At 39.6% G+C, this 11,437-nt stretch overlaps 1 protein-coding gene across 43 annotated transcripts in view; it reads left to right on the top strand.

The window, feature by feature from the left end:
• Nucleotides 1–11,437, top strand: part of INPP4A (inositol polyphosphate-4-phosphatase type I A) — a 196,002-nt gene that overhangs the window by 174,618 nt on the left and 9,947 nt on the right. For all 43 annotated transcript variants that reach the window (XM_037898601.2, XM_037898604.2, XM_043537526.1 and 40 more), the window contains 5 exons: nt 769–895; nt 2,506–2,646; nt 3,231–3,328; nt 7,350–7,462; nt 8,079–8,233. In XM_037898601.2, coding sequence (XP_037754529.1) covers nt 769–895; nt 2,506–2,646; nt 3,231–3,328; nt 7,350–7,462; nt 8,079–8,233 — 634 coding nt within the window. The remainder of the gene's footprint in view (nt 1–768; nt 896–2,505; nt 2,647–3,230; nt 3,329–7,349; nt 7,463–8,078; nt 8,234–11,437) is intronic.

An 11,437-nucleotide genomic window follows, 5' to 3' on the forward strand; every position in this document is an offset into this window, starting at 1 on the left:
ATTTGCAGTTCAGCAACAAAAAGGAATTTTGAACTGAACCATAAAACAAAATTATTGTTTAAATATTTAGTCAGCTCCTGAAATAGAAGCTTTGTATTTCTTTCATTTAAATGATTTATATTTCATAACATAAAAGACTGTGGTTACTTGATCATACTTGTTCTTTTCTGAAGAGAAATGGAATTAAACTCCACCATGTTAAGAGGAACTACTTGCAAAAAAATACAATTTGCACTTTCTTGAACCTCCTTAAATACATAATAGAAAGAGAGACTGAAGAGGTATTAGGAGTTATGACTCTATGAGTAAATCCAGTATCCACTCATACTACGGTGCAGTATGGAATTAATGCTTTTTGAGCTGATCACAAATAGAATACCGTGGTTATGGATATGACCAGCCTTTGAAGCATTTGCTAACATTATTTAACAATGGAAAAAGAATATGAAGTATACTTTAAGGTTGTAGCCATGCATGTCCATTTTCCATCTTTACCAAGATTCATAAAGGCAGTTAAGACTCCAGTCCTGCAATCAGATTGACGTTTATTTATCTTTGTGTTTGTGGGAGGCTCATTAATGTCAAAGGTTTTTAGCATGGAGGCAAGGGGCTATCCAGGTAGATCCAGCTGAAGGATAAGGGTCTCCTAATTTCTTCATAATGCTGGTGAACCCCAATCATATCATATCAAGTATGTATATGATAAGAGAAAATTGTTTATTCATGGAAAGTAATTACTGCAATCCACTTTTCTGCTCCTTGATTTAGGTGAAGAGCTGGCAATGCTGGAGGACATGAATTTGGGAATAATGGATTTGAGAAATGTAACCTTTAAAGTAACTCAGGCCACATCAAATGCATCTGCTGACATGCTGCCAGTCATTACAGGAAATCGGTAAAAAAAAAACAAAAAAACAAAAAACCACACCCCGAACGGAGAGAAGGGGGGCAGTGGGACTTGAAGAAGGGAAGATAAAAATATACTTGAACCTCAGGTGGAAAACAGCCAAAATCTGGATATATTTTACAATCCCAACATTTCAAACCAAATGATTTTGAAGCTGATCTTGATAGTAAAATATAGCAATAGTAAAAATTTAACAGCTAAACTGATAAGTGCATAAGAAGATGAAGCCAGAAAAATGACAAACTTGTTATCAAGTGTAAATATTAAATTGTCCTGGCTTTTCATAATCACAAGGATTTCAAGCATTTTTGAAGTCTCATCTTAAAAAGATAAAAAAATAAAAAGTCTATTTGAATTAACAAAAGGCTGTCCTCCAATATACACTAGGATTTGTTACAGCATTATTCTGGTGAGAATAGCAAAGCTTTCACACCGCCAGAACAACACATTGAATCAGACACTGCTACCTGCCCTCTAGTCAGTTAGACCGCAGTCCTGCTCCTGGCACAATACCAGCATACCCTTGCATCCATGCGGAGTCCCATTGCAATCAGCAGGACTCTGCACAAATGCAGGGATCTGCCCATAGGGAGCTGGTATCGAGATCGGGGCTTTAGCTAGGGAAGGGCAGGACCCTTGCTGAACTGAATGTGTTTCTTTGCAATTTAGTTGAGATTTTAACTGATGTACTTTTAGTTCAATAAGAGAAGAAAAATATAGGAAATAATGTTATTTTAAACCAACACAAGGGCAAAACAAGATATTGGGGACATTAAATATAGACATAAGCGTGTCTTTTCATCTTCTGTAGTCTAACTGAAGGTGAAAAGACACGAAGCATCATTTCTAAAACCAAATTGTAATTTTTGTGTTAGCTTTATGTTGAGGGGAAATTGCTGTTTGTGTGTTCTGCTTTTGTCCACTAAAAATTACAAATTTGGCCTAAACAATGCTCTCTTTCCCCTCCATCCAATGTAAGACAGACTGACTTTTTTAATGCAATATTTTCTTAAGCTCCTTAGCGCAGTGCTTGAAAGCTTTTTAAATTACCATTGTGGTCAGAAAAATACTGTAAAAATTCCATATTTGTTCTTTCATTGTTCTCCCTAACAAATTGCCCATTTTACATGTACCCCACCCTCCAATCCATAAACAGCTGTCCTGCAAGTTCAACCTGGGGCTTGTAAGTCAATTGGGTTCTTCTTGCTTCCGTATCATCATCAGTAATAAAGATTTTGAAATCAAAATTACCAGACTGTTGATGTTGTGTGAGGCACACTAACATCCAGCTTGTTCTCCCAGAGCTGTGTGCACTCTGCAGTACTAAATTAAATGAAAACTAATTTTTGACAGTGAGGTAAACAGATAAAATACAAAAGATAAACACATCAGGATGTAAGCTAAGTGCTGCAGTTTTTAAATTGCTTTCTTTTCTAATCAGTACGAAGCTTAAAAGCACTAGCATGTCTTTGATACCCTATTAATAATTTTCTGTATGTTCAGCTATTATTCTTTGAAAAAGAAGTGTCACATTTTTAAAACTACAGATCAGTAAGCAAATGTCTCAGTTGTAATATTTTCCGTTTGTTTGTTTGAAGTGATGGATTTAATGTGAGGATTCCTTTGCCAAGCGCCTTGTTTGATTCGTTGCCCCGGGAAATTCAGAGCGGCATGTTACTGAGAGTTCAGCCTGTTCTTTTCAACGTGGGAATTAATGAGCAGCAAACCCTAGCAGAGAAGTACATATCCAATCACAAAAATTCAACCTTAAATTATGCTAGATAATCTTTTACCCTGCTGGAAATACATTTCTGTGATGATGGAATACTTTGCATTATTGTCATAAAAGAAAATGAATGCTGGATAAATAAAAGCATGTTTCTCAGTCACATATCTTTAGATCAGTGACTACAGCCTTCTCCTTAGTCCTGATCGTCGTTGTTTTGTATCCCTTTTACCTGTCTCTGGCAAGACAACAGGGAAAAAGTTCTCAGCAAAAGTTTCAGATGGTATTTTCCCAATCAAAATTAACTTGAAATTTCTAAATAAATGGGCTTTTAATATTGAAAGATAGAGAAACCAAGATTTTAAGTATTAATTGCCATAGCCTGTGTGTGCGTGTGTGTATGCACCTACATATAATTTTATTCCTGGAATAAATCTCTTTATCTTTGTGTACTGTACTCACTGTCTGAGTAGAGGTTTGAACTTTCAGGATTTTCACAGGCTGAATCTTTGTCACCCTCTCATGCTTAAATATCAGAAAAGAAAAGGAGTAAAGGTATCTCTGGGCTAATGTTGTTCCCTTTTCTCATCTTTAAAGGTTTGGAGACACGTCATTACAAGAAATAATTAACATGGAGAGTTTAGTTCGGTTGAATTCCTATTTTGAGCAGTTCAAGGAAGTTTTGCCTGATGATTGTAAGTACTCAGTAACTTATAGCAGGTAGACCTAATACAGTATTTTTCATTTAAATAGCTGACTAGTTTGTATCAAATTAATTGTTTAAATGTTGAAACTACTGCAGTATCAATGGCATCAGAGCAGTGATGAAACTATGTGTTGCAATTGCAGAGTTAAATAGTGTTGTATAAAATGATTTGAGGCTCACTCTGATTCAATTTTTATCCTTCACTGAGTGGTATATTTACTTATAAAATGTATGACTGCTGGGGGAAAATTAGACAAGTGAATATTTTCACAGCTGGTACCATGGCAGAAACTCTGCCTGCTGCTATGGTAATATTCTCCACATGCATGATGGTCTGTTGTGAGATCGAGACACCACACCCTGGTCACACTCCATTCCTCCTGCCTTTCCTTTTAAGCTCCTGTGAAATGATAGCATTTGTAGCCAGTGAGGTTGCTTTAAAGAGTGGAGAACCAGTTGCTAGAGCAGGTATGGAAGTTACAAGTCAAAATTCCACTCTGTATGAGGGCAAACTTCATGTACATTTTTCCTTTTCTTTTATCTGGAGGCAGGGACTTTGCATGGGACCACAAAATAAGATAGAAGTCAGTTGGCACAACTTTGAAGTCACAACCTTTCCTCATACACAAAAACCAGTGGGCTCCAAACTACATTTATGGGATTTGCATCAGACACATACACACACAAACAAACACATAAGCATTTGAAAGGCCGGTAACAATGCCAGGGAGATCCCTCCTTCCCCAAACTACAGCATGTTATTCCCCTCCTCCTTTGCACAGAGGAATATGGGACACTGCCCACCTTCTTAATCACAGTCAGGGGCCAGATTGCATTCTCAGTTATACTGGATTTATCCTGGTGCAGTTGAGAACAGAATCTGGCCCCTGGTCTCCAAGTTCCCATTAATCCTGCGTAATCACATTCTGTGACGACTTCACCTACAAAAACTACATTTGATTTTAATGTAATAGTTTGGTGCCACATGTTAAATAATATAATTAACTTCCAATCTCCTTCTGTTTTTCTTCTCTCTCTTCATTCTTCTTTATTTTTTTGTCTGTGTGAGGAATTATTCAAGTCATTTTTTCTTCCCTCTCCAATTCTGTCTTCTCTGTTTTGTTCACTCCTCTCCCTTCTCTCTCCCTTGGCTCATTTAATTCTGTCTCCTGCTTTGCTAGCTCTCACTCTTTCTTTCCTGAGCATTCCTTATCCTACAGTCTGTTTTCGTGCCCCTGTGAGAGACGAATTAAGCTAGGAAGAACAGACCGTGTCCTGTTGTCCACCAGTCTTTATCTTCTTCTGATCTTCCCTAGTCTCTTTCTGATACTCACTGCAGCTCCATCTTTTTTTCATTGTCCCTCCCCTTACCTTCAGAGTGTCCTCCTCTCCTACACCTCTCTTGTTTGTGTCCTTTGTGGGGCTGGAAGGAGGTATGATACTTTCTGAATTAAAACCCTGGGACACCTCTTCGATGGTGTCTTTAGCATGGTGAAATAGTCATTCAAATGACAAAAGTACATCTTATTGTAAAAAGTGGGGTCTGGTGCCATACTTCCAGCTTCCACCTCAATACCAACATGTACATATTTTCTGCACTAGAAGCTTTCTTACAGTAACTTAATGTTCTGAGTAAATTTATCTTGAAACATTGTTAAGGAAAAGTTAGCACATGTGACTCCATTTTGGTTTGGGGCCCACCATTGTCTAAAAGCAAGCACATCATGCTCCAGGAGGAATGTTCCTTAGATACTGCATTCCTGTGAAAATCCTCCTCCTTGTCTCCAGCCTGCCTTGACTCCCGGTATCTGTTCTTTGTCTGTTCCTAACTCCCTATCTCCTGGCCTTTGATGTGAGGCCTCCCATCCTGATAATAAAAGTTACTGATGCATTGCTTTAGGACCATGCTGTGTAATTAACATACTAGTTTAGCACGAGGAATGCACCAAGCAGGGATAGGTGGTAGATAAGAAAAGGGTTTGTTCATTGGCTAAGGTTTCCGATGCATGAGGGCAACATGCTTTGCTAAGAGGTATATAACCTTTGTATAATCTGTATTCGGGGTCCCCTCCTGGCTAGCAGGGGGGCACCACGCTCGAGCGTAATAAACTTGGTGTTTTTTGGGAACTCTGCAGTTGTGGACTTTGTTCATGTGCCTCAGCCTAGATTTGAACTGTGCGTGACCTACCAGGTATAATTCGCAGCACTTGTGTGCGTGTCCTGCCAGGTATAATTCGCAGCAGTTGTGCGCATGTCCTGCCAGGTATAATTCGTAACAAACATTGAAAAAGTGTCACTAATATGTACTTTGAGCAAAAGAACAGCTTTGATAGTGTCTATACCCATTTGGCTTTTCTCTTCACTCCAAGTACCATTTATCACACTGGATTTCCTGCCACTGGAGTGTTTGCTCTGTGTTTACCAGGAATGAATTCTGCTTGGTATTACAATACATCTTGAACAAATGTTTTGTGATTATACATTAACCAGATACTCTGATTAGTGATGTGAAAAATTGGGACATTTCAGATGCCTCAGAAGAAGTTTCTGGGACATCCTATGAAAAGCTGGGATAAAACCAGATGTATGCTTACAGGAGGGAAGGAAGTGAGAGCAGTTCTCTTCCTGCTTCTATTCCAAGCACAAAGTGGCAGTATTTGAGTAGGGTTACAAGCTGAAACAGGCACTATTCTCCATGAGCCCATGTCCAACTCAGGCAGAGCAAGGAGAGTGTCTAACAATTTCCCCAGCTGATGTCGGGCTGCAAAGCAGATGGTTGGTATCAGCAACTACATAAGTGCAAAGGACGAATGGCCATTGGCGAAACTGCTGGTCCTTTGTTCAAGGGAAAAAGTGTTCTGGGAGACACAGATGACTTAAATAGAGACTCAGGAGGAGTCAACCTCCCAAAAGCAACTTCTCTGCTTTTCTCCTATTGCCAGAAGAAACTCCCTGCAGGACCCTCCAGACTTGTAAGATCTAAGCACCTCAGGATTTCAAGTGCATGAATTACTCCTGGTTGGAGAGAGGATATGAAGTGTGTTTCTCCTCTATTTTATCCTCTTGGCCTGTTGAGAAACATTTGGAATGTACACCCTCCTCACAGCAGGCAATCTCTCTGTGTAGGGAGCCAGCAGGGCAGACCATTAAGAGTAGCTATTCTCATGGCTTGCTGGTGCCCTGATACCATCTGAGAGAAGAGCCGTGGTCCAAAAACTGAATCACATGGTTCACAGCATGTTATTTTGTCAGATAATAATTCTCTAACAGTATATATCACCTCATTTATCCAGTTGCAGCTTTAAGATGTGTACAATGTCGTTACTATGTAATAATTGCTGTACAGGACCTTGATACTTGTGTACTAAATGATATATAACACTTGGATTATAAAGAGAGGTGACCATTGAAATTTCCATGGCATTTTGAAGGGCTGTCAGTTTCCTTCAGTAGGAGTTTAATCAAAGACCTTAATTAATTTGAGTTCAGTATTAATAAACAATCCACAGAATGCTGAGTCCTGCAGGGACATCACTCAGTAATGACTTCTCTGACCACCTGAATAATGCTGACAGGAATCTGAAAGTTTGTGGATGCTGTGATGTTGGACATTGAAGGAGGGCAGAATGTAAAATGAGATTTCCAGAGTTCTTGCAGGGACAGGTGCAATCCACTATGGCCTCTTGAGGAGGGAAATATGACACCCAACATATAGGATAGTAAACTGATCCTGTTTTCCTGTGTGATTACTTTGCAGTCAGATTCTGAGTTCCCAGAGACTGAAATCCTGTGAATATATCGTAAATATATGCAGTTTAGTTTAGCTTTAAATGAAGCTTTAATTTGGGTCGTTTAATAGTGCTAAGTAGTTCAGTTGTAAAGCTCTGATGAGTTGAAGAGAACATGGCTGAGGTTCTAGCTGGTACATGTAACAGTTCAGCTCAGCCCTGAGAAGTTATCATTGTGTAACCAGTGGCCACTAACGAGTAGGAGTTGTTTTTATTTTGTAGGCCTACCTCGATCTCGTAGTCAGACGTGCCTGCCTGAACTGTTAAGGTTTTTGGGACAGAATGTACATGCAAGAAAAAATAAGAATGTTGATATTCTTTGGCAAGCTGCTGAGGTATTTATCATTCTGATTATTGCCACGCTCTGACAGTCTGTTTTGTACATGTACAGTATATATTCCCCTTTCTCCTTTCAAGTTTATTTTTATAACCTATATTTCCAAATTTCCCAGTTGTCTTGCAAGTAAATTTTTAAGCGGCCCCTACTCAAATCTCTAAGGTGGGAAAGGAAAATATCCACTTTTAAATCCAATAAATTCTTCACACAGCTATTAGAGGGTGTTTTGGTGGAAGGGTTGGAAGATGTCTTTCCACATAGAGAATCTCACCATTCTCCTCTGGCCTATAGAATAAGAGACCAGTCTGACAAGCAGATGTCAGAAATCACTAGATTAAAAATGTAAAACACTATCTAAAAGCTCTGTCCAAAATTAAAGACAAATCTTATTACCATCTTGGTGAAATGTCTTTCCAAAATAACTTTTTCCCACAACACCAGTAATTAAAGGTACAGTGGTTCCATCACGCTGCCTCTAATACTAAGACTTTGACATCGGAGATCTAAAGTGTGAGCTGATGCAAAATGCAATTTCAGAGGGAAAATAAGTGTGTTCTCTTAGCCAGAGTGTTTCCCACAAAGAAGAAATAATGAATTGTATATCCCACTTCTAGATATGCCGGAGACTAAATGGTGTTCGATTTACAAGTTGTAAAAGTGCCAAGGACAGGACAGCCATGTCAGTGACTCTAGAGCAGTGTTTGATCCTGCAGCATGAACATGGAATGGCTCCTCAGGTCTTCACCCAGGCACTGGAGTGCATGAGGAGGTAAGAGTTGGACTGCTCACTAGTCACTTATTCCTAATTCAGGATCCATGTAAACTGCAGATGCGTGGTTGTCTCTCTTTGGGAAAGGATCAGTTCCATCAAAAAATAAAGTACAGGCTATAGCTGGCTGTCAGACTGTCTCTCTTTCAATCTTAAATTCCTTGACCTGTGCAAAGTAAAATTGATTATTGCCGAATTTGCACAAGGTGCTCTTTAAGGGGCAAGAAACAATTTGTAACCTTAGTTTTCGACAATGTATTGGAAGTGTTCAGAGAAGCACATAAGAGAGAACTTTCAAACAGACTGTCAGTGCTGAGCTACCAGTTGAGCATAGAAGACTAATGCCCCCTTGAAAGTCGCAATGATTGTGACATACCCTTGGCTGCCATTATGGTGCTATCTTTTTAATTTAGTTTTTGATCAGGAGGTTTTCTCAGAGGTGACCTTTCTGTTCTTTCTTATGTGAAGGGTTCGCATCTGCAGGTTGCACTGGTTTGCTATGCTTACTCCTTAGCAGTGAAACAGTTTGCTCACTGGGCAAATTGTCATTATGAGTGTTTCATGATACAGCAACCAAACCCCATCAAACCTGTCAGTGTTCTGTTTTCATCAATTTAACAATGTTCTGTATTCTGAAGCAGCAGACATGTTTGCAGAGTTGAATACTAAAAAAAAATATCTGTTTATTGTTGTTCAATGCCTTGTTTCAAGCACTGCTGGAAAACTCCGTATTTCACATACCAAAAGAAAGGATAAGAAATCCAGTTTTAGTCTCTATTAATGTAGTTCAGCAATGCTGTTGAGTCCTGTTTTTGACATTCACTCTTACTGAACGTATTGTACTGTGTGTCTTCTCACCAAATTCTCTAAAGTGTTCAATTCTCTTATCCTTTCTGTATGTTTTTGCTATTTGACCCTTTCTTAATCTTCAATTGCCTACAAGAAAATACTTCACAGGATACAGCCTCTTACTCTGGTAAATTTTGTTTTTTAAATGATTTAAATGATTTCACTCCTAGATTTGATTGGTTGCCAGTAGTCGTTCTTTTTCTCACTTAGTTTAATGGTTTTGTAATAGTGGACTCATTCATGCTATGTATGAAACCTGTGCAATCCCTTGATGTTAGAATCTGAGGTATCTTGACACAGCACCTTAAGTAGTAATAATGTTACAAAGTACTATATGGCAGAAATTCTGTACACAGTAGCAAACAAAAGGCCAATAAAGCCAGACACCTCCAGATCCGAAGTCTGACTGTCATCCAAGGTATTTGGATCTAATCACCGTCAGCAGTATAGTTCCTTTTTAGTATAGCTAAGTTGGATCTTTTCAGTGGTACTAACCATCGGATAACATGGAGGGAAATGGATCTGTTTTTAAAGTGCAATCTTGCAGTTAGCCTTAGGTCACATTCAAGTGCCAGATTAGTGAGGAACTTTCCTCCTCCATTTCTCTTTCCTTTGTAGAGTTATTCTCACTATGAGCATTTCACTTTGTCAAATGAAACACATACTATTAGGCGCAATCTAGTATGTTCCTAATGTAGGATTTTTTGCTCTTTAGGAGTGTCTGCATGAGCCTGGGATAAATGTAACTGACCTGGATGCCTGTGGTATTCAGTTTTATATTACGTGAGCTGGTAAAGAGGTGACTTGCTATGGCCTGGCCTACCCTAGAAAATTAAATTAGCTTAATTATGTTGCTCAGGGAAGTGAAAAATCCACATCCATGAGTGGTGTAGTTAACTGACCTAATCCCCAGTATAGGCAGCGCTAAGTCGATGGAAGAATTTTTCTGTCAACCTAGCTACTGCCTCTCGGGGCAGTGGATTACCTAGGCCAACAGGAGAATCCCTCCTGTCAGCATGGGTAGCGTTTCTGCTGAAGGGGTGCAACTGCAGTGGTGCAGCCATGCCGCTGTATCATTTCAAGAGTAGACAAGCCCTTCATCTCCTGTGCTTTTGTTTTTTCTTTTCCTTTTCCCATCCTTCTCTTCATTTTCCATTCTCTGTTTTTCAGCCTTGATGTATGTCTTCCTGTCACTTTCAGTGCTGCTTCTTCCCTCCTTCCTTCCTTCTTTACCCTCATGTTGTCTTCTCTCTCTCTCTCCTTCCCCATATTCTGTTTCTTCTCCTCTCATCTTTCAAGATCAAAAATCTTTTCCTTGTCCCTCATCCAACCCATTCAGTCTAATCTCTCTCTAACACTGATCACATTTTCCATTCAGCTCTAGCTCTCCATTCACTGCCTCCACTACTCACACCCAAACCCATTTACATTCCCTTCATCGACTCCCCAGCATTCTCCCTCCATTTATTTTGCCCCCCAGTACATATTGATTCCCACCCACTTATCCCAAATACGTTCACCTTTTCGTACCTTAACTTCACATATACCACTCCTCCTCAATCCACCACCATTCTTCACCAGCAGCAGGCCAGGCAGGGGAAGCTACTGTGGGCATGTTCCTGTGCCCGCTCTCTTTCTAAGGGTTGGGGAGACAGAGATATTCCTCTGTCCACCTCATTCCTGCTTACCTGAGGGACCTCCAGGAAGTTTCTGAGATCTTACTAGCTGCCAAAGAGAGTTGAGTTTGCTCAGCATCTTGCACAGAGGCACTTGTTACTCACAAGATTAGGTCCCAAACTTGCAGGTGTTTGTGACTTTGCGCTTTGAAAAAGGACAGTAGTAAGAACAGACTAGTGATTCAAAAGGAAGAGCTGGGCTGAGAAACCTCAGCTAAAGTGGACAGGTGTTCTCTGCTGTTGGCCCTCTTTGCTCAAAAACAGTCTGGGCAGTGAGGGTCCATTTTGAGATGATTATTCTGAGACCTGGGGATTCCCCCATTGCCCATGTCCACAGTTGCATAAATCAAACACTGCCCAAATGTGTGTGTTGAAAAGCATTTTGAGAACAAGTAGAATTTATTTTGAAGCACAATATCTGATCTGTTGCATTGTAACAGACAGATCAGAGGCTGTTGAATTAATTCACTGCAACTCATATTGAAGCATGTTTGAAATGGTCAAATATTACAATGGTTATTCATGTTCAGGTTGCTTTTTGGAGCTCCATTTCTTTGCAGCATGTGGAAGCATGGCAGGGCAGCATGGAATATTGCTTGGCCAATTGAGAGAATGAACATGGAAAACCATTCTTGTTCAACCTACATGTATTTCTTTTCAGTAGACTACAGTATTTTTT

The sequence above is a fragment of the Chelonia mydas genome, chromosome 1 (assembly GCF_015237465.2).
Source record: "Chelonia mydas isolate rCheMyd1 chromosome 1, rCheMyd1.pri.v2, whole genome shotgun sequence".
NCBI lineage: Eukaryota > Metazoa > Chordata > Testudines > Cheloniidae > Chelonia > Chelonia mydas.